We start from the raw sequence: 27061 nt of genomic DNA, 5'->3' as shown, positions 1-27061 counted from the left end.
CTTGTGTAATGTAAAATAATTAAATTTAATTGACATATAGGTTTAGTTGAGAAATCATTAAAATTCACACTATAACACAATTTCCTCATATCAACTTAAATAATTAGATTAAAGAAAAATTAATAAAAAATAATTAGATTTGAGATTAATTAAATTATACCTGAAAAAAAAAGTTTAAAAAAAAAAATTTAAAAGAAAATGGGGTAAGTTTAAGCTTGTTTTTAGAATTATTTTAAAGTTTAATTTGATTGTAAAATTATTGTAAAATACTCTTTAATCGTTTCTTTTTGAACGAGTAATTAAAAACGACATCATATAATTGTGGAAGACCTAAATATTACTTAAAAAGAAAAAAACTAATAATAATTTTCATTAAAAACTTTTACTCATAAATAAATAACATTGTATAACTAACTGTAAATTAATATTAATATTATGAATCTTTTTGGAAAGTGAAAAAAAAAAAAAAAATACAAAACTGAGAGAAATAAATTCAAATTTCTAAGAAAAAAATAAAACAAAATGATATAAAAGAAGAAAATAATAATACATTTGCGTTGTAAAAGTTGTAAAATTTTTGGCCATTTAAAAATAAATAAAAACATACGGTTGGTTTTTAAGTAATAAATTAAACAAATTGACTTAAATATTTAATTTTTGGGATAATGTGATGATGTATAGAGCCATTTTATAATAATTTATTTATTTATTGTATAGTTTTAATAATTCCATTTATTTATTATATATTTTTAATTATTTATTATATTTTTAACCATTTATTATACTTTTAACTATTTATTATATTCTAATATTATTTTATTACACATTTTTTAATAATTTATTTATAATATTTGTTTATAATTCATTTTTAATATTTTATTTATTTTTTGTTATATTTTAATAATTTATTTACTTTTCTTAATATTTTAATATTTTATTCTATTTTTAATAGTAAAATTTGTTAGATGCCTCGTTCCAGTAATGCTGAGGGAAGATATTGACGTCAAAATGACGTCATCCAATAAAATCATTTAAAAAGTATCATAATAATTAAACAGTAAGTAGAAAATAAACTTTATTTTTTAATTAATTCAAACTTTTACAAATAATACATTTAGGTAATATAATTTAAACCAAAAAATCAATTTCAATTTCAATTATAGACCATTTCGATTTAGATACAGTGGCGCAATTTGTTCCAGCCTTTTTGTAAATCATAATTATTACCAAGTTATAGTATTTATTTTAATATTACGTCGGAATCCGATACACCCTGGTTCTGGTCTGCAAACATGTACGTTATTATGTACAACTTTACCGTCGGGCATTAGGGTACCAATTCGCGCCATGGGGCTATCCCGTGACCCTGTAGGATGCACCACGAGTTTTTTAGGCGCCAAAAGTTTGAGCTCGATGAACAATGCCGAGAGAGCTAAAGACATTCCAATTGCCATGGCAATAAAAACACCTCCGAGGTCGTAGAGACCCAAGTTGTCTTTATCGGCGTTGCAAGTCTTGCGTTTTGTCGTGTTCCAGTAAAAAGAGTTCTTATTCTCGAAGAAACGTTGACGTTTCAAGTTCATGACCCTAAAACATCAACGTTTTAATATAAAATGCTTATCTTTAACCAAGAAGTGATATCTAGTTTATTAGGGAGAAGGTATAAGATGCCTAAGTATTCCCGCGCGCCATAGTCGCAGCAGTCCCCCTTTCAAAATACAAGGGGGGACGTAAAAGGAGGCGCCGGGCTATTTGCGCCTCTCCTCAGTCGGAAAATATGACTGTAATTTTTTTCTCATTCGCGTCGCGCTGACGTGCACGAGTTTTCAGGAACCAATGAGATGCTGGTTGTTGTAATTTAGAGGTGGCGGGGATTAACTCCGGACATACTCACGTTTGGACTGGAGATAAAGCTGTAAATCTGGCGCCAATTTATACCTTCTCCCTAGTAAACTAGATATCACTTCTCGCTTTAACCACGAACTTCGTACCGATTACTGAATTCTTCCAACATGGACGACCCCTTAGTGAGGGCGATGGCGTAGGGGTGTTCCCCAAAGGCTTCCCCGATTTGAATGAATTCGCAGTTTTGATTGACTAGGAATCGAACCGTGTTAATGTCCCCGATGAAGGCGAATCGACCTTTAGGGTCATCCAAGACTTTCTTGATTCCTTCGTCGATGCTTTGAACTGGTCCAGTTTCTTTGATCTTTTCAAAAATGATTTTGTAACGTTCTTGGACAGGGTAGTCCCAGACACGATACCGACTGTAGTCGCTACCAGATTTCAAAGTGGCATCTCTCCATTTGCTAATTATTATCAGGTAGGAGTAGATGTATTTTAATTACAGTTTGATTGATTGATTTAGGCTTAGGCAATTTTGACCCATTTTGGTATCAAAAAGAAGAAATAAGGCCTAATAGTTTGACCTATTTGGAGTCTTCGATCAAACTAGAGTTAATTTAAGCCTTGGTGAATTATATTTAAGCCTAATTTTTAAAAGGGCCTCAAGGAATAGGTGTAATGACTTTAGTCTATTTTTGTTCCTTCAACGAAATAGGCCTAAAATTTAAGCCTACTTTTTGAGCCTCAAGAAATAGAAGTAAATATTTAAGCCTATTTTTTGTTCCTTCACCGAAATAGGCCTAAAATTTAAGCCTACTTTTTGTTCCTGCACGGAAATATGCCTAAAAGTTAAGCCTACTTTTTGAGCCTCAAGAAATAGAAGTAAATATTTAAGCCTATTTTTTGTTCCTTCACCGAAATAGGCCTAAAATTTAAGCCCACTTTTTGTTCCTGCACGGAAATATGCCTAAAAGTTAAGCCTACTTTTTGGGCCCTAGGAAATAGGCCTAAAATGTAAGCCCACTTTTTGGGCGTCGAGGAATAGCTAAGCCTAGTTTTTGGATTTCAACAAATAGGTCTAAATACCTAAGCCTACTTTTTGGCCCTAGGTTAACCACGCATTTTTAGGCCTATTGCTATTTTTATGTACAAACCTGTATATTTCATCCTCTGCTTCGGCCATATTTTGAAAGTACTGGTACATGCTGCTACTTGCTAAAGTTGTATAATTAAAATTGGACTCTTTGGCCATTTCATCCAAAGAATTAATTTGGGCATCCATGCGTTCCACAGTCAACAAAGCGGACAAGTTGGCCGAGAATGTAGCCAGGATCAAAACCACGAACAACCAATAAACGGCCACAAGTACTCGACCGGAAATGGACATCGGTGCCTCACCACCACCTACAAGTAAGTAATGAAGGATTGGGATAAGTCTGCAGTTAGGCCTAACTATACGTTGCCAAATAATTCCTACCTACCTTGAGGTGTGAAACTAGTTAAGGTGAACCATAAACTTTCACGAATTGTGAACTTCCGGCAGTTGGGTTCGCCCATATTGGTCCCGCTGTAAGGACTATACTTATCCACAAACCAAATAGCAATACTTATAGAAATAACCGAACCCAAGATGCAGTACCAAACCTGAAACGGTAACGAATCGTTCATAAGTTCATAAGATATGTTCCTTCCATAAGTTTGTTTAATTAATATCTGGTCATGACAAACTGAAAGGCTTGTCATTTTGAAGTGAGGGAGTGAGTGAGGTAGGTCATAGATTCGAGGAGGTAAAGCGAAGGAGGCCTGGTGAGTGAGTGAGTGAGTGGGGCGCTGCTGTCAAATTTGGGCTTAGTAATGCGGACTAAATAGGAGTGCCTAGATGGAATAGGTCCTAGCTGCAAAATTAATTAACCACCACTGAGTGTACTTAGGACTTCAATTCAATTGACTCGCTTCCGTCGTTCTCCTTCTCGAACTAGTTATCTTGAGCTGCTGTTAAGTTTCTCATTAGCATTACGAACTTGTATAGGTAGTGCATATCATACTTATGGAGCGAACATATCACTTGTAAACTTATGGTGCAATTAGGCTTAGGTATTACGCAATCAAAATCGGTACCAACCTTTGGCGTTAAAACGGACATGAATTTGAACAATGATGGTTCAAACTGTGGTCTACGTCCCAAAATGCCAATTCCAGTTTGGTCATAGTATGGTGTGACGTAGTCAACGTAAGCAGACCTTTCAGCTGTCATTGATAATGGGGCTAGTATTAAGTCTATAGACTAATGGGACAATGACGTCAGTAAGGGGTTAAGGAAGGTTGAATCCAAAGTTAATTAATTTTGCAAGTACCTTATTGACGCTTAAACCCATTAGACCGTTCCAATGAGGGTAAGGTATGGTTTCATTGTCGTAAATACCAAACGCGTCATCTGGAGGAATTACGAACTCGTAATCAAACTTCAATTCAGCTTGCAACTCTTTTAAGAAGTCCATGTTGAATCCGTCGTATTCTGGGTCACCTAAGTAGTTTTTCGTTCCAGTTGCGAATAAGAATGGTTGCTCCTGAAGTTAGTTAAAGTTAAGTTTGATTAGATTTTAAAGTTATTCGTGTTAGCAGAAGGGGATAATAGAAGAAGGATGGCAAATAGTAATGATGAGGGAACTATGTATTCGGTTTCGTAAACTTGCTCCAAATATTAAGGGAAGTTGGGGAAGAATCGTGGTACAGTTACTCCTCTTTGTGGTACGTACACTTCTCTCGAAGAGAAGTATTATATACTTCTGATTTTTGTTAGTACTTACAAGAATGGTCCCAATTTTTAATTTTCTTCGGGTCAAACGTTCAAAATCTTTCGCTGGTCTTATGGTAATATTCACCATATTTTTCTCCCAATTACCGATCTATAATTATTAACTTAGTTACCCAATTACTGGTAGATTATTGCGTAATTACCTTGGGTACGTTGTAATCCGTTTTTATGTAGTAATTAAATCCCAATTCAGGCTGTAACTTATAATCTTCAAAGTACATTGGATAATTACCAGTTTCCAATTCCTAATTACAAAATTAAATTACCAGCCGTAACTTATATATTTATTTCTTAATTATATTTAATTAAAATACCTTGACTAAAGTTGCCATACTGACTCCCCTTGGCGGGTAATCACTAGTTACTTTGGCAAAATATGACATCACAAGTTGGTAGTAATTTTCCCTGAACTGTTTAATATTAATTAAAAATAATTGTTTACTTTAGAAATTAATTAAATCTAATTAACTCACGTCAGTTATCCTGAAACAATAGCTGCTATTGCAGCTGCAATCTTTGCCCTTAAAAGCTGCAACTTTGCATACAAAATCCTCTGATGTTTTTAAAATCGTTATTTTGTTAGTTTTTTCGTTGAAATTAAGGATTTGATCATCCTAATAGTTAATTAGAGTGTTAGTTATTATTAATTAGAAGTTTTATACCCTTAATTAACTTAAATATATATTTAAATAAAATTTAAAAGTTTTAAAATAATTATTTTATAATAGCCCCTGTAAGGTAGCTTCTCCCTGAACAGCGAAGTGCAGCAGGAACAACATTTCTACAGGGGCCATAGGTTTAACATGGGACCATTTCACCCTGAATTCATACTTCCTCTCTTAACACAATTTTGGTATAATTTTAATAAATTAAGTTAAAATTAATTAAAATTAAACCTTACTTGACTCGCAAATAACCAACGACTATCTCCCAACATTAATTTATGATCGTACGCCTATAATTATAAAAAATTATCTTTAATTTCACTTAAATTCATTAAAATTAAATACCCCCGCCTTTGATAGTAGTGTAAAGTAACGTTGGCTTTGATGTACATTTTTTGTGTACTAATGGCAGTATAATATAAATTCCAATAGAAAAATAACATAAGCAGTCACTAACCTTCTTTAAAACCATATCGCCATCGAATTTGTTGGAAAAAACAACGTAGTGTGAATGCCTTCTAGTGACATTTTTTAATTTGTTCAAATTATTCAAAGACAAGCCTTCAACTAGCAGTACTGCCATCTCAACGTTGTCAATCACGTGGCAAAAAGCGTGTTCGAAACCTAATTAATTCAAATTAATTAGTAATTAACTTTATTAATTTAAAATCCAACCTGATTTGTCCTTAAACATCAAAACCGCGTCTTTAGCTTCGAGTTTTTTCAAATAATCCACAACTGCTTGGACATTTTGAGCAACGGGCGATTTAACGTGGATATAAGGTACTTGACCCTGATTGGCCACATTCTGGACACTAGGTAGCCCCTCGCAAGTGAAATCGGTAACCAAATCGGCTCCACTTTGAATTAAGATCCGTACTATTTTAATTAAAATAATATTTATTAATTTGTCATACTTTTTAATATCATGTTACTTCTGTTAACGTCAAAAGTCCATATCTTGAAGTACGCTAATAAGTTAAGTTTAATTACCCTGTTCTGTGACATTATGAATATTTTCTTCAAATTTCACTAAAACGTAGTTTAGACGCGGTTTAGACTTTTCTGAATTGATTTGAATATATTCGGCAGCGTTTCCAATTAATTCTAAATCAAAGTCATCGACAACTAAGACGAAATCTGAAAGATGTACGTAAAGGTAGTCTTTAAATGGCGGGAAAAGTTGCGTTTTTTTCAATTTGGAATAGTCCAATCAAAATGCAAGTTATGCAAACCTGGTTTTTGACAAATTATGGTTCCTATGCTTGTAATTAGGAAGAAATATATGTAAATCATGCTGCCCCATAGGTGTTTCCGTCTTTTTAGATACGTTTAGAATGCGTTTATGATGTATTTATTGCGTATTTAGAGTTGCTATGGTTACGGTAGTGTAAACAAAAAGTAATCAATACAGAGACTTCTAGAAACATTCAGTTTTTATTGTTTAGTCTGCAAATTTTAATGTGTGACGTCATTGAAGTGAATATCAGAGACGAAAATTACAGTTAAAGATGTTTTAAGCCTAAAATTGTAAAAGTAATAGACCAAACAAACATTTCGGAAAAATTCAGAATTCAAATTTTCGTTCGTGAAATATGATTTGACTAGAAAAACGCGCCAAAGCCGCTTAACAGCCAATCAGAATTCAGTACGCTCTATCCGGTCTTTTTCGAACGTGAACTGTTTTTGGGTTATAACTTCGGTAATTATGGCGAATTTAAACGATAATTAACTAGAAATATAATTAATATTTCATGGATTAACCCTATTCTTATTGAAATGTAAGTGAATATAAGTTTTTATCAACGTACAAAGTCGCGAAAAGGAGAAAACCTAAACTTCATCATGATATGACCAAGGCTTAGCGTTCAAATTGAATTGTATATCGTTGTAAACAAACCCACATGTTTGGATTATTTTCGTGGCAAATGAATAGAAATTGCAAAGAAGCCCCGTCTAAAATACTGGAGAATAAATCGAAAAGAAACGGTTTTCGTAGTGCTATTTACGATTTAAATGGAGATTGTTACGTTGGTGAATGGAGAAATGATAAAAAACACGGCAAAGGTGTACAAAAATGGATTTCTGGTCTTTCATACCGAGGAGAATGGAAAAATGGACGTAGAAATGGTCACGGCGTTCTGAGCCAACAAATAATAAACAAAACCACTCGAATATACGTTGGTTTCTGGGAAAATGACAAGAGAAATGGCTTTGGTGTAAATTTTTACCCTGATGGCGGAGTCTATGAAGGACATTGGTCAAAAGGTCACAGACATGGGGAAGGAAGAATGCTCTACTCTGATGGCAGTGTTTATCAAGGCCAATGGGTATTAGATAACAGACAAGGATTTGGAATACTAACACTACCAAACGGAGATACTTTCAAAGGAAACTGGATTAAGGATGGCCAAGGAAAATCAGCTGACTGCGGTGGTGAGATACCTTTCTTTAATTTTTTGGTTATGGGTTTAATTGTAAGGGTTTATAAACTACCTGGATTATCAGTTAAAGTCAGGGAAACTTTAAAAACAGGCCAGAATTTATAGGAAAGTGTAAAATAGGCCAAAATTTATAGTTAAGTGAAAAAAATAGTCCAAAATTCATAAAAAATAGGCCAGAATATATAGGAAAGTGTAAAATAGGCCAAAATTTATAGTTAAGTGAAAAAAATAGTCCAAAATTCATAAATAATAGGCCAGAATATATAGGAAAGTGTATAATAGGCCAAAATTTATAGTTAAATGAAAAAAAATAGTCCAAAATTCATAAAAAAAAGTCTAAAATAGGCCAGAATATATAGGAAAGTGTAAAATAGGCCAAAATTTATAGTTTAGTGAAAAAATAGTCCAAAATTCATAAAAAAAAGTAAAATAGGCCAAAATTTATAGTTCAGTGAAAAAATAGTCCAAATTCATAAAAAAAGTCAAAAATAGGCCAGAATAGATAGGTAAGTGTAAAATAGGCCAGAATAGATAGGAAAGTGTAAAATAGGCCAAAATTTATAGTTAAGTGAAAATAGTCCAAAATTCATCAAAAATAGGCCAGAATTCATGAAAAAGTCAAAAATAGGCCAAAATTTCACCTAAAAAATTAATTCAACATGTTCAACATAGTTGAATAAAATTTATTGCATAATATACATGGTACAGCATTATATTGGTTGTATTTATTTCTTTTTTTATTATAAGGTCACTTTAAAAACTATAATAATTGAGATACAGCGTAAAATACGTTTTCTTTTTATACTTTTATTTTTTTTTCCAACTTGAAAAATAGATGTTGTCAGTTTATTTAATTGTTGATTACAATTACAATTATGATTAGAGATTTAATTTAATTTAATTTACATTAGGAAGACAAAGTAGGCTAGGAAATGAAACACTTTAGTTAAATGAGTTTATAGGTGGGACTTATTAAATGGTATAGTTTATACATGAATAAGTTTAGGATAATATTTAAATATTAATTAAAGACATTTAAATTTAATTAATTATGCCCGTTTTTAAATAAAGTAGAGGAAAGAATGGAACCTCAATAGAGGTTAAAAAATGTTTTATTTAATTCCTTAAAGCACCATAAAGTAAAAATTCAGGATATGACGATAATTTAAAAATCGTTCATTTAAATAAACACTTTAATTAATTAAAATTAAACTTCTTGAATACCAGGAAGACCATTAGGCTCTTGAGCCATTCTTAACTCTCCATCAACATTATGTATATGTGTTACCATACTTTCAAGTTCTCTTATACGTTTCTCGGAACTCTTATATTGATGGGCAACTAACTTCCGATAAAAATGCACTGCAAAGCCTATAAAGACGAATAATAATGGGACTAACAATGCAGTTGATACTATAGCAGCGGGGATACTGTAATCGTAGAATTTAACCCAACTTAAGATGGCTATTTCAGACAGGAATAATAATATTCCGAATACAGTTGAAAAGGCCCACGCAGTTTCTATATAAATATGCATTTTTTCGTGAGGGGAGTCTGTTATGGCTGAACCAGGGTGTACACTGGCTACTGATTCAATATTTGGTAGAATACAGGTTGATATCATTAGAGCTAACATGTGAATCGCTACTAATAATGTTGTACAAATGCTAAATGCGATCAGTAGACCTTGAGGGATATTTTTTGAAAGTTGTACTTCAACCATCGCAACCTGATTAAATTATAAACAAACACACAGACTTAACACCGTTGAAATAATCAATATCTATGGTAGTTTATTGACCCTAAACTGATAATTGATTGATAGGTAATTATCTTATCTATATCATAAGTTTATAAGTGATATGTTCCTTCCATAAGTATGACTCCAGGGTTCATACAACTTTTGGATATAAACAAATTTCCTGAGATTTCCTTTCCGGGCTTTTCCCCATATACTTCCCTGAGTTTTCCAGGTTTCCCCTATATGGAGTATCCTATGGAGCAAATGTTAACGAAGGAGGGGGGGGGCAGATAGGACTATAACATACTCAAAGGACATCCCCGTATCTCTAATATAACCAGAGTTATGAGCCTCCAAAGTTTAGTGTAATGTTATTCCTATGGAGGGGATGTTTACGAACATTTTTCCTAATTACTTGGCCCCTGTTTGACGCAAATTTCCCTGATTTCCCTGAATTTTACTAAAAATTATAAATTTCCCTGAGGTTTTTGTCAACTATTTATTTCCCTGAGTTTTCCCTGAGGTTTTTGTCCACTATTCATTTCTCTGAGCCTTCCCTGAGGCTTTTGTCAACTATTTAGTTCCCTGAGTTTTCCCTGAGGTTTTTGTCCACTATTTATTTCCCTGAGCTTTCCCTGAGGTTTTTGTCAACTATTTATTTCCCTGAGCTTTCCCTGAGGTTTTTGTCAACTATTTATTTCCCTGAGTTTTCCCTGAGGTTTTTGTCAACTATTTATTTCCCTGAGTTTTCCCTGAGGTTTTTGTCAACTATTTATTTCCCTGAGTTTTCCCTGAGGTTTTTGTCAACTATTTATTTCCCTGAGTTTTCCCTGAAGTTTTTGTCAACTATTTATTTCCCTGAGTTTTCCCTGAAGTTTTTGTCAACTATTTATTTCCCTGAAGTTTTTGTCAACTATTTATTTCCCTGAGTTTTCCCTGAGGTTTTTGTCAACTATTTATTTCCCTGATTTTTCCAGGTCTCCCCTGTTTTCCCGGTTTGTATGAACCCTGAATTGACACTTCCTACATTACTACGCCTTTGACAGCCCCTCATGCACCAGGGGTCGCTTTACAATTAAGAATCTATGACCTACCTCACTCACTTATGCTTCAAACTTATGACGAACATATCTTATAAACTTATGTTAAGAAAGAATGACTTACCATGGCAAATCCAGATAACAAAGCAGAAGTTCTACTTGATGCCTTTAATTTTGCCCTACTTAAATGCAATTTACGCCAGAATAGATTTTTGGCGGTATTTTCGGGTTTATCCATTTCTTTTACGAGTGAATGTATCAATAATTCTGATAAAACGTGGGAATCCCCATTTAAAGAGTCAGATTCGTATTCGGGTTGATTATTGGAGTACATGTGTGGTTTGGGAATATCCTAAAAAACGATTATAGTATCGTTAAAACCACAAAAAATACCGGGAAAACTTAAAAAACCCTTTATGCGTAAGCGTATAATATAAAAATGACGTGTTATTAACTTTCTCCCGCTGTAAAATGTAAATGTAAACAAGTAACATCACATGCATTGAAAAATAGCCAAGGCTTAGCGTGATATTTGATTTACTACGGTAGTACGGTTTTTAAATGAATTGAGGTGTTATTATTGGCACATACATGCTGTTTTTATCAATATTAATCAGTACAATTAATTAATTAAGAAGAATGCGACATTAATCATTAATATTAATGCCTACCTTTGAGTATAATCGCTCTAAAGGATTGTGATAGCGAAAAGTTTATAAAAAAACACAGGGATTAGGATAGGATTTGGTTGGCTTAAAGGGTTTTAGGACGGATTATAGTTTAAGTTAAGTCACTAATTAATAGATAGATAAATAAATAAATTAATTAATCTAATAAAGAATGATTATTTATTACTATTAGTGTTTTAAAGTTTCTGACCCATAAAAAGTGTTGACGCGCACATTGCCTAGAAAAAAAAAAGACTAACAAACTAACCGGGTTACTAATGGTTGTTAAAAGGATACAACATGTAGGCATATATATAGATATATAAAATCTCGTAAAATAATTGGCTCATACCTCTCCCAGCTGATGGACCAGCGGAGTTCTCGGAATTTGACATTTCTTTATATGTTAGTAGCCAAGTGAGTTGATCGTAAGGGGAATCAAACATTGAGGGCATTTGAAACACTCTTTTTAATGTAAATTAACTTAATTATTAAGCTAATTTTAAATTTACGGAAGCCAAAATACGCAGCCTTAAAAATCACCTCTCCTAAACACGATACGGTTTCTTGTCTCTTCTTCTCTAGCTTTGAAATTGAAAATGTTGTACAAATTTCCCAAAAAATCAATGCAAACCTCTCCTCTATGGGCTGGCAGCATGTACATAGCTTGTATACGGCATAAAAAGGGGCGGGGCTTAATGTATTACACCAAGGAGGATTTATTACAGGAGTTTCATTTATGTTCTGAGTATTTTCTTATCTTTCTGAAGTGTAAACATCCGGGTATTGTGTTTATCCTCCATGCTTACACTTTCACTAGTGTTTGAAGATGCATTTCAGGGATTGGATGATTTGGGTCACGTGAAGCGTATTAACGGGAATATTTCCGTAGGGGGGTTTGATTGATCGGTTCCCGTTGTTAAATTTGATATATCCTTTATTTTAAAAGGAATTATATTGTTTAAGATTTTTCAAGGCCATTTGGTCTTCTAGAATGTAGTACACTATATTGGTATTTGGTTGCAAAATTTGCATAAGTAGATGTAAATGTAATACAGGCGCGAGTACACAACTACACAAACACCACGTGCTTGCTCTATATTTATTGATTATGTTGGTTCAATTTGCGGTAATCATAGAGAAAATGCGCCTTTTTCGGTCAAATAGACTTATATTTCAAAATATTATAATTTTGCTTTGTATAAGACTAATTTCTATGAAACATATTCATATACATCCCTGATATGTCGTTAAATTTTATTTCCAACATGTTTAGTTTAATTAAAACACCAAAAATCAATATACGGACAGACATTAATACCTAACGGTATAGCACGGTAACAGACGAAATATTTAGGGTACGGGAAACCGGCCAATCATAAGGCGCGAATCGAAACTAATTTGCGTATCGGGAAAAATGGCTGCTGATGATGGGTCTAAAAGCGCTGGGACTTTCCAATCTACAACTACTAAAGTAAGACGAGACATTTGTTATTGAATTTATAAGAAATTTTCGCAATTTATTACGGTTAATTGGGGTCAAATGCCCGTGACCTTTGCCCATTTAATATACCTTTAAAATTGCTTATATTAGCGTCTGCATTTAAACTGTCGGTTTAGGCCTTGGCCAATATATTTTTCCTGTTATTTTGTATTGTATTTGTAGAAGTGTGGCTGGCTGGATATAGTTAGGCTTAGAAATATCAATATTTAGGCCCGATTTAGTCTTAATTTCTATTTATATACTTGTGTTAAACATTTTCAAAGATTATTTACGCGTTAATTTGGACCATTTTCATATAATTTTATGAATATAAGTCTAGTATGTAATGAGTTGATTTTCACTTTCTCTCGGGAGTCCCTTTGTTATGAAAGGAGACCATTTTTAAAGATCCATTATAGAGTAATGGCAGCTCTCTGCCTTCGACTGTATTAAGCTCTATGGGGAAATAAGATAGGGTGCCATTAGTCTATAAACTCGTGGCTCCATCTTATGGTTTTTTTTTTTCGTTTTGTTCTTTTCCGATTGGCAGAGAGTCAAGGAGAGAAGGCAGTACACTGAAGACTGCCTTCAAGATGACGAGATCGAAGGGAGACGAATGTTTTCCGTGGAAGAAAAATTGGCTTCCGATAAATTTGAATTGTTTTTCGTGAAAGAAATGAAAGGAACTGATTTCAACCTACGTTATATTCAAGAACATGGCTTTGATACGCCTGTTGTGGTTAAGGAAAAGACTGGACTCGGTATGAGAATGCCCAGTTCAAATTTTACCGTTAACGATGTGAGACAGTGTGTCGGAAGTAGAAGATTACTCGATGTTATGGATGTTACTACTCAAAAAGATATTGAGATGACTATGAAAGATTGGTGTCGGTATTTTGAAAGTACCAATCGCGATAAGTTGTTAAATGTGATAAGTTTGGAGTTTAGCCATACAAAACTGGAAAATTACGTGGAATCTCCAACTTTGGTAAGTTTTTGTTTTAAATTATTGTTTTTGGGGTTGTTGGCTGGGTTTTAGGGGTTTTTAAACGTTTTTTGGGGCTTATGATGAGTTTTAGGGGTTTTGTTTGGGTTTATGGTGAGTTTTATGGGGTTTTGTTTGGGTTTATGATGAGTTTTATGGGGTTTTGTTTGGGTTTATGATGAGTTTTAGGGGTTTTGTTTGGGTTTATGATGAGTTTTATGGGGTTTTGTTTGGGTTTATGATGAGTTTTATGGGGTTTTTTGAAGGATTGTGTAGATTTTTAGGAATTTTTTTGGGGGTTGTGTTGAGTTTTAAGGGTTTTTCATGGGATTCTTTTGGGGTTGTGTTGAGTTTTAAGGGTTTTTATAGGATTATTTTGGGGGTTGTGCTGAGTTTTAGGACTTTTTGTTTTGGTCATGTTTAAAAGTAAAGGGCGGCTCCGTTTATGCCCCTTAGGGCTGGCTTTTCTGCTACACAGTGGCTAAGCTTGGAACAGGCTAGCTTTGGCAAGGTGAAATTCGTGTCCAGAAGATTAGCCAGAATGCTAGGGGTGATAATGGAGCTGCCTGTTGCTTTACGTTTTAGGGGTTTTCAAACATTCATTGCTTGTGTTGAGTTTTAAAATGTTCATATTTGACTAATATTGAGTTTTAGGGGTTTTTAAATGTTAATTTTTTTAATTCGTGTTCAGTTTTGGGGTTTTATTAAAATGTTCGTTTATGTTCAGTTTTTGGAGTTTAAAGTTTTTAAATATTCGTATTTGGCTTATGTTAACTTTAGGCGTTTCAAATTGTTCGTTTTTTGGCTTATGTTGACTTTTAGGACTTTAAATGTTTTTTTTCCGGCATATGTTGAGTTTTGGGGGTTTTAAACGTTTGTTGCTTGTGTTGAGTTTTATAGGTTTCTAAATGTTCGTTTTTGGCTTATGTTGACTTTTATGGGTTTTCAAATATTAGTTTTTGGCTTATGTTGAGTTTTAGGAGTTCTTAAAAGTTCGATGCCTGTGTTAAGTTTTGTAGGTTTCAAAATGTTAGTTTTAGGCTTATGTTGACTTATAGACGTTTTCAAATGTTCGTTTTTGACTTATGTTGAGTTTTAGGCGTTTTTAAAGGATCCTTTGAGGGTTGTATTGAGTTTTAGGCGTTTTTAAATGTTAGTTTTTGACTTATGTTGAGTTTTAGGTGTTTTCAAACGTTATACTTTGGGGATTGTGTTGAGTTTAGGTATTTCTTATATTTAAGGTACGTCAAGCTGATTGGGTAGATTTAGTTTGGCCTAGACACTTAAAAGAAAGCCAAACCGAAGGCACAAACGTAATTGAAGAAATGAAATACCCCAAAGTACAAAAGTAGGTGTTTAGTTTAAGAGGCTTTAACATTTAGCCAAACCAAGAAGCGATATCTGGTTTATTAGGGAGAAGGTATAAATTTGCGCCACATTTATAGTCTAGCTTTATCTCCAGTCCAAACGTAGACGTGTCCGGAGTTAATCTACCCGCCTCTAAATTACAACCAGCATCTCATTGGTTCTTGAAAACTCGTGCACGTCAGCGCGACGCGAATGAGAAAAAAAATTATAGTCATATTTTCCGACTGAGGAGAGGAGGCGAAATAGCCCGGGGCCTCCTTTCACGCCCCCCCCCCCCTTGTATTTTGAAAGGGGGACTGCAGGACTATGGCGCGCCAATACTTAGGCATCTTATACCTTCTCCCTAATAAACTAGATATCCCTTCTTGGCCAAAACCTTACACATACAAATGAAATTTTTAGATACTGCCTGATGAGTGTCAAAGGTTGTTACACTGACTTTCACATTGATTTTGGGGGAACGTCCGTTTGGTATCATATCATGAGGGGTCAAAAAGTATTTTGGTTGATACCACCGACGGAGAGAAACTTACAACTATACGAACAATGGGTTTTATCTGGGAAGCAAGGGGACGTGTTCTTTGGGGATACCGTTGAAAAATGCGCCAAAGTTCATTTACACGCTGGATATACCTTCTTTATTCCAACTGGTTGGATACACGCGGTATTTACACCCGAAGATTCGTTAGTCTTTGGTGGAAATTTTCTTCATAGCTTTGGAATGGAGAAACAGATTAGGATATTCGGAGTTGAAGACATAACTCATGTGAGAATTGAGTTTATTCAATCAATTCATTCTCTTAAGGCCTTTTCAGACCATACAACTTTTGGACTCATTTAAATTAGTCTTAATCAGGGTTCGTACGAAACCTGGATAAGTCGGGGTTTTTAGAAAATGGGGGGAGATACGTCGGGGTTTTTAGAAAATGGGGGGAGATACGTCGGGGTTTTTAGAAAATGGGGGGAGATACGTCGGGGTTTTTAGGAAATGGGGGGAGATAGTCAGGGTTTTTAGAAAATGGGGGAGGGGTGGATAAGTCGGGGTTTTTAGAGAATGGGGGTGGATAAGTCGGGGTTTTTAGAGAATGGGGGTGGATAAGTCGGGGTTTTTAGAGAACGGGGGTGGATAAGTCGGGTTTTTTTTTTCGAAAATGGGAGGTGGATAAGTCTGGTTTTTTTTTTAGAAAATGGGGGGTGGATAAGTCGGGGATTTTAGAAAATGGGGGGGGGGGTGGATAAGTCGGAGATTTAGAAAATTGAGGGTGGATATGTTGGGGATGTCGTTTGGTGTATGCTTCCGTTAATGCTAAATGTGGGACACGTGTGGCCATGAAGTGGACACCTAAAAATGGTCGGGGATATTGTCAAAATTTCGTTAGGGATAACCTGGAAATGTCAGGGATTTTCATTTTAAAAATTTCGTCCGAACCCTGAGTCAACTTGAGTTGGGTCGTTAGAACAGAAGTTGGACAAGTTGAACCACCAAATTAACAATTTATGACTGACCAATGATTGCTGTCTCAACGTTTTGACTTATCTAGTTGAGTCAAAAGTTGTATCGTCTTCAAAAGCCTTTAATTAATTTCAGAGTTGATTAATTAAAAAAATCCCTCAGGTTCCACCCAAATTTCGTTACCCATTTTACGTTGAAATGATGTGGTATGTCCTTCAACGTTACGTCTTTTGTTTAATCGGCAAAAACCACTTAATTTGCAATGAAAACGGAGACCCAATAAGTTTAAACGAAGCCGCAGCTGGAAAAGGCAACTTGGTCCCTCCACCCATGAGGGATCCTAATCAAAGTATCGCCGCTAGTGTCCTAGCCAATGGTTTTTCCCTCAAGGATCCCGCCGATGTCGCTATGCCCCTCGATATATCCTTACCTAATAATGGAATAGACGGTGGTGGAGGTGATTTGACGAAAGCTTCGTTTCCGGGCGGGATTAGACCTTACGTTCATTTGACGAAGATGGAGTACAGTGGACTCAAAGTGATATATAAATGGTTGCAGTCGTTGCCAAGTAATAAGAAAGCGGTACCTGAGTTGATTAGAAGTCATGACGCGCTCTTATCTGACGTCAAGGTAATTATGTCTTCAGTTTCTTGGGTTTTTTGGGGTTTGCATTTTGGGCCGGGTTTTAAGTTCTTGAGGGGTTGGTGAAGGTTAGAATGTAGTTGATGGTACGACAGTGATTTTTTAGGACAGGACTTCGAAAGGCGACTTTAGGGTCTTTGAAACAGGACGTTAGGGTCTTTGAAACGGGACGTTAGGGTCTTTGAAACGGGACGTTAGGGTCTTTGAAAGAGTCCTCGAGGTTTAGGTCTTTGAAACGGGACCTTGTGTCCTTGAAAGAGTCATCGAGGCTTAGGTCTTTGAAACGGGACCTTGTGTCCTTGAAAGAGTCCTCGAGGTTTAGGTCTTTGAAACGGGACCTTGTGTCCTTGAAAGAGTCCTCGAGGTTTAGGTCTTTGAAACGGGACCTTGTGTCCTTGGAAAGAGTCCTCGAGGTTTAGGTCTTTGAAACGGGACCTTGTGTCCTTGAAAGAGTCCTCGAGGTTTAGGTCTTTGAAACGGGACCTTGTGTCCTTGGAAAGAGTCCTCGAGGTTTAGGTCTTTGAAACGGGACCTTGGGTCCTTGAAAGAGTCCTCGAGGTTTAGGTCTGTGAAACGGGACTTTGTGTCCCTTGATAGAGTCCTCGAGGTTTAGGTCTGTGAAACGGGACTTTGTGTCCCTTGATAGAGTCCTCGAGATTTTGGTCTTTGAAACGGGACTTTGTGTCCTTGATAGAGTCTTCGAGGTTTAGGTCTTTGATAAAGGAACATTAATTGCGCTCTAAAGTTGGAAACCTTTTTCGAATTATTCAGATAATGCTCCACGAACATAAAACTGACGACACGCAACTGGCTTTAACGGGACAACCCTCTTTATTCTGGTCCATTCCACCTAAGGTACTAATAGTACGATTCAAAATCTTTCTCTCTTGTTTAATTTCTTTAGATTTACAGTCCCTTTTTAATTCGCTTAAAATACCATCAATCAAACCTCTTCGTTTGTTTCTCCTTTCGGTTTAATTCCAGAAACGGTCAAAGCAACCTCGTCCGAACGGTGGTCCCTCGACAAGTTCGTCAAAATCAAAGTCAGGTGGTGGGAAGGGCTCCAATAATAACGCCAGACGTCGGAGAACGAGATGCAAGAAGTGCGAAGCTTGCCTGAGAGCCGATTGCGGTGAATGTCACTTTTGTAAAGATATGAAGAAATTTGGTGGTCCTGGAAGGATGAAGCAGTCTTGTATTAGTCGACAATGTATGGCTGTAAGTGTTACCATCTTTTTTTCATTAATTTTTGGGGGATTTTTTGCTAGATGTGGATGTGTGATGTAACCAAACCTAGCTTTGCCATACGGTTTCGTGTTTGTTTGTTTGTGTGTTAGTGGGTGTGTATTGTTGGTGGACCCCGGGTACGCGAAAAACCAACGTGGCTTGAAACTTCTACCTTAGAGCGCATGTTGTTAAAGAAATGGGAAAGAAAGTACATTAGCTCTATTATATACGTTTATGGCGGCTTTGAATGGACCTAAAACAAGTTTATCGGGTCAAAAGGTTAAGAAAAGGTCCGCTTCCAACTTTTGTTAGTATTGGGAAAGAATCAACATTGGCACTATTGTGGCAACCTTCAATTTTCGGCTTATACTGTACCCGTTGTTACGGTTTAATTTGATAGGCAGCTGTATCGAAGCCGATTTATTGAAAAGCCTTTATAGTCGAAATACTTTCTTTATAGACCGGTTTTTAGGGTTGGCGGTAACAAAAAGCGTTGGCACTATTGTTGAAACACTTAAGTTTTGGCTTATACTGAACCCGTTGTTACAGTTTAATTTGATAGACAGCTGTATCGAAGCTTTTTTTTTTATTGAAAAACCTTTATAGTCGAAATATTTTCTTTGTAGACTGGTTTGTTGGGTTGTCGCGAGTTCGTGGGAATCCGGGCACGGTTTTCAGGCGGAAAGGGCACTGTGTATAAGTTCTTTCCTTGTAATTGCAGCCCGTTTTACCACACACCGCTTGTTGCATGCTTTGCGGTCGCGATGGTTGGGAGAAAGTCAATAATCCTCAAGAGAACGAAATCTCCAGTCTGATGGAGTGTTCTCAGTGCTGGGAAATTGTCCATCCCGCCTGTTTACACGATAAAAATCCTGATCTACCCATGGAAGGATTGGCTAGTGATGATTTGCCTAATAGTTGGGAATGCCCCAAGTGTTGTCGGGATGGAAAACCTGATCAAGTTAAGGTAAGTGTCTTACATTTAGGGGATATGTTTTGCGGTTTTATGGGCGTGTTATCGGGACGTCAACATATTTTTTACTGTTATTGAGGCGTGAACATTGTTTTTACTGTTATCGGGTCTTCAACATTGTTTTTTAGTGTTATCGGCACGTCAACATATTTTTTACTGTTATTGGGACTTCAACATTGTTTTTTTACTGTTATCGGGACTTCAACATTGTTTTTTACTGTTATTGGGACGTCAACATTGTTTTTTACTGATATTGGGACGTCAACATTGTTTTTTACTGTTATCGGGACGTCAACATTGTTTTTACTGATATTGGGACGTCAACATTGTTTTTTACTGTTATCGGGACTACAACATTGTTTTTTACTGTTATCGGGACGTCAACATTGTTTTTAACTGATATTGGGACGTCAACATTGTTTTTTACTGTTATCGGGACGTCAACATTGTTTTTACTGATATTGGGACGTCAACATTGTTTTTTACTGTTATCGGGACTACAACATTGTTTTTTACTGTTATCGGGACGTCAACATTGTTTTTTTACTGATATCGGGACGTCAACATTGTTTTTTACTGTTATCGGGACTACAACATTGTTTTTTACTGTTATTGGGGCTTCAACATTGTTTTTTATTGTTTTTGGGACTTCAACTTTGTTTTTTACTGTTATCGGGACTTCAACTTTGTTTTTTAATGTTATCGGGACTTCAACATTGTTTTTTACTGTTATCGGGACTTCAACAATAGCTTTGAACCATTTTTAACACTTTAAAATTAACTTTTAACCATTCTTAAGACTTTAACATTAACTTTTAACTATTCTTAAGACTTCATCATTAGTTTTAACCATTTTTATGATTTGGGGCATTGTTTTATTGTAACTTTTCCAGCCTCGAAACGCAAAAACTCCCATTAAAGTCCCAACCCCTCAAATGCCACTTAATTTGGTGACGACTGGTGGTGGCGGTGTTGCAATGCCCATAGACTTAGCTACCCCTCAAGTCAATCCATTAGTTCTGGAGACCCCGACCAATTTAGTAGTTGGGGACGAAGAAAATCTTAGTTTCTTAGCTGCTGCCGCCAATATGAAGGCCGAAGTCCGGTATTTGGAGGAAGCGGGACATGACGTGACGTCCTTGGAGCCCATGAGGAAAAAGGTAAATTTTTCATGGTTTTTCATATGTTTTTCGTCCTATATTTTACACCAATTTCTTCCGATATTTTACACCAATTTCTTCCGATATTTTGCACCAATTTCTTCCGATATTTTACACCAATTTCTTCCGATATTTTACACCGATTTCTTCCTACGTTTTACACCAATTTCTTCCTACGTTTTACACCAATTTCTTCCTACGTTTTACACCAATTTCTTCCTACGTTTTACACCAATTTCTTCCTAAGTTTTACACCAATTTCCTCCTATACATTTCACACCAATTTCGTCCCACGTTTTACACCAATTTCTTCCTAAGTTTTACACCAATTTCCTCCTATACATTTCACACCGATTTCGTCCCACGTTTTACACCAATTTCCTCCTATACATTTCACACCAATTTCTTCCTACGTTTTACACCAATTTCTTCCTACGTTTTACACGGATTTCTCCCTATACATTTCACACGGATTTCCCCCTATACATTTCACACGGATTTCCCCCTACGTTTTACACGGATTTCCCCTGTACATTTCACACGGATTTCCCCCTGTACATTTCACACGGATTTCCCCCTGTACATTTCACACCAATTTCCCCCTGTACATTTCACACGGATTTCCCCCTGTACATTTCACACCAATTTCCCCCTGTACATTTCACACCGATTTCCCCCTGTACATTTCACACCGATTTCCCCCTGTACATTTCACACCGATTTCCCCCTGTACATTTCACACCGATTTCCCCCTATACATTTCACACCGATTTCCCCCCAAGGTAATCATACAAATCTTTTACCATCTCTTTTCAGGTTAAGTCGGAAGTTAAACACGAGTTTTGCGACAGCGCTCCGTCATCGGGTGACGAGAACAATCCCAGGGACATGACGGCCCTTCAGAGAATTGCCAATAGATCTTCGTCACTCTCTTCCTTGGCGGACGCTGACGTGAGTACCGCTAGCGATATTCTTAGGTTTTTATGCACGCAATATAACCTTATCTCATCGTAAACCCTACCCTCCCCTCGCATGTGTTTTTTTATTATTACGTCAACCTCCTAAAGCATCGCGAATTAGTAATTAATTTTAATTTATTCCATGCAAAATTAAAGAAAATGTGGTTTCTTGATTCTTTTTTTGATATGAACTAATCTAGTCATTAATTACTTAAAAAATAATTAATTAGAGTTAGGTGCTTTTTTGATAATAAAGACAAACCTTTTCTATTTATTTGCATTTTTTCAAATTTTAAATTTATTCTTTAAATATTACTATTTTTGAGTTAATTTTAGTATAAAGTTAATTAAACGGGGCATTTTTTGATAAAGAATTTAAGATTAATTTGCAAGTTTAGTTAGTTGCAAAATCTCTTTTAAAAAGTAATGCCCGTTTTTCGTAATATCTGGACCTTCAGGAGTTTCGTTTTCGTTATTTTGTGTTACATTTGTTGATGCCAAATCGGCAATTTAAATAGTTTTAATAATTGAGATTACAACGCGTTTGTAGATAATTTAAAATTTAATTGCAAGTTTAGTTAGTTTTAATGCAAGTCCCCTGTTAAGAATTTGCGTATTTTTATCGTAATATCTGGACCTTCAGGAGTTTCGTTTACGTAATTTTGTATTGCATTTGTTGATGCCAAATCGGTAATTTAAATAGATTTAATAAGATTACAACGCGTTTGGTAGATAATTTAAAATTTAATTGCAAGTTTAGTTAGTTTGCAAAGTCTGCTGTTAAGAATTTGCGTATTTTTATCGTAATATCTGAACCTTCAGGAGTTTCGTTTACGTAATTTTGTATTGCAATTGTTGATACCGAATCGGTAATTTAAATAGATTTAATAATATTCAACGCGTTTGTAGATAATTTAAGATTTAATTGCAAGTTTAGTTAGTTGCAATGTCCCCGTTTAAAAAGTTAATTGCGTATTTTTATCGTAATATCTGGACCTTCAGGAGTTTCGTCGAATTCAATTTCAATTGCAAGTTTATACAAAATCAGATGTAGTTAAACGGTTTTATTATTTTCAAATGAAAGGAAGGTTGCTTGAAAGATTGCAAACTCATTTTGTGCGTGGTTTTTGAAGCAATTATGTTTGTTTGTTGCCCAGCAATTTCTAACACATTTGATAATTACTGTCAAAATATTAAGCACATTCCCATTGCTTTGCGAAACACCAACTTAACACGTTACACGGTTGTTGTTTTTTTGCTGCAATTATGTTCCCTTGCTATCGTTACACGGTTTTTAGCGGCAATATTATATCTCCATGCAATTCCTAACCCTATATTTGATATTCATGTTAAAAAACACATCGCTTTGCAAAACACTAACGGCTTCGTTTCGTTTTGCTGCAATTATGTCCCTTCGCTATTGTTACACAGTTTTTCAGCGACAATTATGTTGCCTTGCAATTCCTAACCCTATATTTTACATCCGTGTTAAAAATAAACGAAAACCACACATATCCCACATTTTGCTTTTGCAAAACACTAACTAACGTTAAATGCCACTTGCACAACATAACATAATCATCGTAAAGTCACAGATTACACCGAAATCAAATAAACATAGATTTCCTTCCGTATTATTATTATTTCCGATGCATTTAGGATGGAGATATTGTCGAAGATAAACTATTATTGCAGCAAGAAATATCTGCAAAGAAAGCAACATCTCACGTCCGATCTTGCGCTAGATTTACCCTTAACCCTACACGAAACATTGTAAAAGAAGAGAAAGATTCTTCTCCCCCTCAACAAACCCCACCTCAACCCCAACAACAACCCCAACCCCAACATCCAGGCAAAAGCGTCTCCCCAACTAAACTAACTCTCAAATACACGTCAAACAAAGTTGTGGGTCTCGATTTGCGACGTAATAGCAACGGGGGCGGAGCTAATCGAGCAGTTTTAGGAGTAAATGGACGTAAACACGTCGAAACAGCCAGAGAACGTTTATTTAGAAACTTAAAGGGATTGAAAAAGAACTCTGAACTATTACGACACAATGTCCTTCGCGTCAAAACAAAGAATTTGTCCAGCGATACCGCGTTGGCTCAAAAGGAAAGCCCTGAGACAAAAGTCCTCAAGTTGGAGGACAATGTAGAAGCCAGAACGTGTCACCAAGAAAATAGCGGAGATGAAGAGAACAGTGATACCAATAAATCAAACGGTCTTAACGAATGTAAAGGGTTAAACGTCAAAACAGGCGATAAAAATGCCAGTACCAACCCCGCTAAGAGATTCAGTATGACCTTAAGGGAAAAGGCTAATTTGAGGAAACCAAAATACGTCGTACGTCCGGCACCAATCCTGGAAGATACCATTAAAGATAAACAGACTAAGAACAACTGCAAAATGAACGATGACAATAATTTGGCGTTGGAAAAGGAAGTAATGCTTCCCGTGTTTCAATACCTACCAGTTAGTGACTTACTCAACTGTCAACTTGTCTGCAAGGCCTGGAATCGTTGGTGTATCGACCCGAGACTTTGGACTTACATGGATGTTAGTCGCAAAAAGATTAGTCCCAACTTACTGATGGGTATCATTAGACGTCAACCAGTATCCCTTAACTTAAGCTGGACAAATATTAACAGACGACAATTGTCTTGGCTTATTTCACGATTACCACAAATGAAGGATTTGGTACTTAGCGGATGCGCCGCAGTTTCAATCCTGGCTTTATGTACAAGTAGTTGTCCTTTGTTAAGGTCCCTGGATCTCTGTTGGGCCGAAGGTCTAACTGATTCAGTTATCAGGGACCTGTTATCGGCACCAACTGATTCGAGACCCGGTTTTGTCGAAGCCAAAACGCGTTTAAGGCAATTGATGGAGGTTAGGGTTGCCGGAGCTGATATTTCCGATGTCGCTGTACGTTTATTAGCTCATCATTTACCACTTTTATCCAGAATGGACTTGAGTCATTGTCATAAAGTTACTGATATGGGGATTGCAGTTTTAGGAGCCGCGAAATCAGCTAGGTTAACGCATTTAGATGTTTCGTCTTGCTCAAATATCTCCGATACTAGTTTAGAAGCCTTGAAGAGATGCGCTAATTTGATGCTTTTAGATATGAGGGAATGTCCTCAAGTTACCGAACCTGCTTGTCAGAAATTTGTTTCTCATGGTAGACACGTTTTAACACTCAAAGAAGGTAGGCTCATGGAACGGATTTATAGTTAACTATTAGTGTAGTTATCTCTCGATTTCTCTTTCTTTCACTCTTATCTATCGATCTTTTTTTAAACTGTACTGAAGGATATGTAACAGTTATTTTGTAATATTTCTTTAGTTTTTTTTCCTTATTGATGCGTTTAATAAATAAATAAATAAATAAATGATATTCAGTTGCAAGCTTGAAAGGGATCGACTTAAGTTAAGTCGTTATGAAGGTTCGTTGTAAGATTATTTCAATTAGTTGCAGCCTTGAAAGTTAAATTACTACGAAGGTTGAAAGCTAATGTTTTTCTTATTAATACGTTAAATGAATAAATAATATTCAGTTGCAACCTTGAAAGGAATCTTAAGTTAATTCGCTGTAAAGGTGGTAAGATCATTTCAATCAGTTGCAGCCTTGAAAGGGATCTTAAGATCATTTCAATCAGTTGCAGCCTTGAAAGGGATCTTAAGTTAATTCGCTATAAAGGTTGTAAGATCATTTGAATCAGTTGCAGCCTTGAAAGGAACCTTAGATAATCAGTTGCAACCTTGAAAGGAACCTAAGTTAAGTCGCTGTAATGGTTCATTGTAAGATCATTTCAATCAGTTGCAGCCTTGAAAGGAACCTTAGATAATCAGTTGCAACATTGAAAGGGATCGACCTAAGTTAAGTCGCTAAGAAGGTTCATTGTAAGATAATTTCAATCAGTTGCAGCCTTGAAAGGAACCTTAGATAATCAATCAGTTGCAACCTTGAAAGGGATCGACCTAAGTTAAGTCGCTATAATGGTTCTTTGTAAGATCATTTCAATCGGTTGCAGCCTTGAAAGGACTTAAGTTTAATCACTACGAAGGTTGTAAGATCATTTCAATCAGTTGCAGCCTTGAAAGGACATACGTTTAATCACTACGAAGGTTGTAAGCTAATTTCAATCGGTTGCAGCCTTGAAAGGAACCTTAGATAATCAGTTGTAACCTTGAAAGGAACCTAAGTTAAGTCACTATAATGGTTGTAAGATCATTTCAAACAGTTGCAACCTTGAAAGGAACCTAAGTTAAGTCACTATAATGGTTGTAAGCTAATTTCAAGCAGTTGCAGCCTTGAAAGGAACCTAAGTTAAATCACTATAAAGGTTGTATTAACTTAGATAATCAGTTGTAACCTTGAAAGGAACCTAAGTTAAGTCACTATAATGGTTGTAAGATCATTTCAAACAGTTGCAACCTTGAAAGGAACCTAAGTTAAGTCACTATAATGGTTGTAAGCTAATTTCAAGCAGTTGCAGCCTTGAAAGGAACCTAAGTTAAATCACTATAAAGGTTGTATTAACTTATTTCAATCAGTTGCAACCTTGAAAGAAACCTAAGTTAAGTCCCTTGGGTTGTAAGATAATTTCAATTTCAACTTTTTCTTTTCGGTGCTTTGCTAATAAAAGATTTTTTTTCTTTGTTTTTTTTTATTATTTTTTGGCGTAATTAAGTCTAAAATTAATTAAATATTTTATTTCTCACTTGAAAGTACAAGTTTGTAAATTTTTATCAAGTATTTTCGACTTTTTTTTGTTGTATATTTTGTTCTAAATTGGAAATTTTTTCTCCGTTCCAATTTTTGTAAATTAACACCTTTAATTAAACACCACCACCTTTATTTTTATTTTTTTCCTCGAAACGATCTCTGTACAACAACAGTTAACTATTACTAGTCACTTGGAAACTTTTTGGTTTTTTGTTTAAAAGAACGTAAGCTAGTATCGTGCCCCTCGGAAATAATTAATTAATTAATTAACCTAACCCAACTCCTCAATCAATCCCCCAATTTTTTTGATCAACTGCGAATAAAAAATAATTTTGTATCATGATTGTAATAATCACACGAGCATCTCATTTTATTCTACGACACATAAATGTAAATAGTTCATCGGATTTCGAATGTTTTTTACTGAAAGTTTCAGTACATTTTTTCAGTGGAGGGACTTTAAAACTAATGACCCATTTTTTGTAATTTTCTGTCCATGTTTAACGTAATTAAAGTCTATTTTTTTTAAATATAATACGTGGTAGGCCTACTACTAATATTTGGTTGTCGGATTGTTTAGATTTTAATTAAAATATAAGTAATAACAACAGTGTTTTTCATTATGTAAAATTACGATGTTTTTTTTCTTTGAAAGCCTGTATTAAGTTCTTAAAAACTATTATTTAAATGTGCACTCGTAAATTTAGTACATTTTTAAACAATATGAAACCATTAAAATAATGTATGATACCTAAAAAATGTCTTTTTATTTACTTTTATAATTATTTTTGTATTATTATTGCCAAGGGTTAGCGGAAATTAATTTGAAAAAGTTGCGTTTTATGAGGTGTTTTTGATCAGCCAATA

At 35.3% G+C, this 27061-nt stretch overlaps 3 protein-coding genes across 5 annotated transcripts; 1 reads left to right on the top strand and 2 right to left on the bottom strand.

Annotated features, from left to right (window-relative positions):
- Positions 1–1223: 1223 nt before the first annotated feature.
- On the bottom strand, positions 1224–6621 carry LOC149615697 (ionotropic receptor coreceptor Ir8a-like). The gene is made up of 15 exons (XM_089856088.1): positions 6561–6621; positions 6319–6465; positions 6001–6204; positions 5783–5949; positions 5562–5615; positions 5134–5274; positions 4975–5070; positions 4804–4905; positions 4653–4751; positions 4200–4412; positions 3968–4129; positions 3327–3489; positions 3000–3249; positions 1992–2309; positions 1224–1587 (listed from the first exon to the last, which is right to left on the bottom strand). The coding sequence occupies exons 1-15, from the start codon at positions 6619–6621 to the stop codon at positions 1224–1226; spliced, it is 2541 nt and encodes an 846-aa protein (XP_089712214.1).
- A 975-nt stretch (positions 6622–7596) lies between these two features.
- Positions 7597–26953, top strand: LOC149615695 (lysine-specific demethylase 2A-like). Of its 2 annotated transcripts, none has more exons than XM_089856367.1 (11): positions 7597–7761; positions 13252–13689; positions 14928–15034; positions 15457–15820; positions 16670–17137; positions 17921–18004; positions 18134–18367; positions 19098–19343; positions 20243–20509; positions 21326–21460; positions 23128–26953. In XM_089856367.1, exons 1-11 carry the CDS (start codon positions 7732–7734, stop codon positions 24700–24702), a joined length of 3948 nt encoding a protein of 1315 aa, XP_089712493.1. In that variant the 5' UTR covers positions 7597–7731; the 3' UTR covers positions 24703–26953. The 2 variants fall into 2 exon arrangements, with proteins under 2 accessions (XP_089712493.1, XP_089712492.1); XM_089856366.1 differs by lacking the exon at positions 7597–7761 and adding an exon at positions 12572–12692.
- Positions 8432–11789, bottom strand: Orai (calcium release-activated calcium channel protein orai). Of its 2 annotated transcripts, none has more exons than XM_089856371.1 (3): positions 11571–11789; positions 10675–10902; positions 8432–9498 (listed from the first exon to the last, which is right to left on the bottom strand). In XM_089856371.1, the coding sequence occupies exons 2-3, from the start codon at positions 10882–10884 to the stop codon at positions 8977–8979; spliced, it is 732 nt and encodes a 243-aa protein (XP_089712497.1). In that variant the 5' UTR covers positions 10885–10902; positions 11571–11789; the 3' UTR covers positions 8432–8976. The 2 variants fall into 2 exon arrangements, with proteins under 2 accessions (XP_089712497.1, XP_089712498.1); XM_089856372.1 differs by lacking the exon at positions 11571–11789 and adding an exon at positions 11222–11475.
- Positions 26954–27061: the final 108 nt, after the last annotated feature.

Source organism: Phalangium opilio, unplaced genomic scaffold (assembly GCF_054372755.1).
Source record: "Phalangium opilio isolate 3A_F unplaced genomic scaffold, DU_Popi_V2 ptg000217l_1, whole genome shotgun sequence".
Classification (NCBI taxonomy): domain Eukaryota; kingdom Metazoa; phylum Arthropoda; class Arachnida; order Opiliones; family Phalangiidae; genus Phalangium; species Phalangium opilio.
This window is presented reverse-complemented; position numbering and strand designations above follow the sequence as displayed.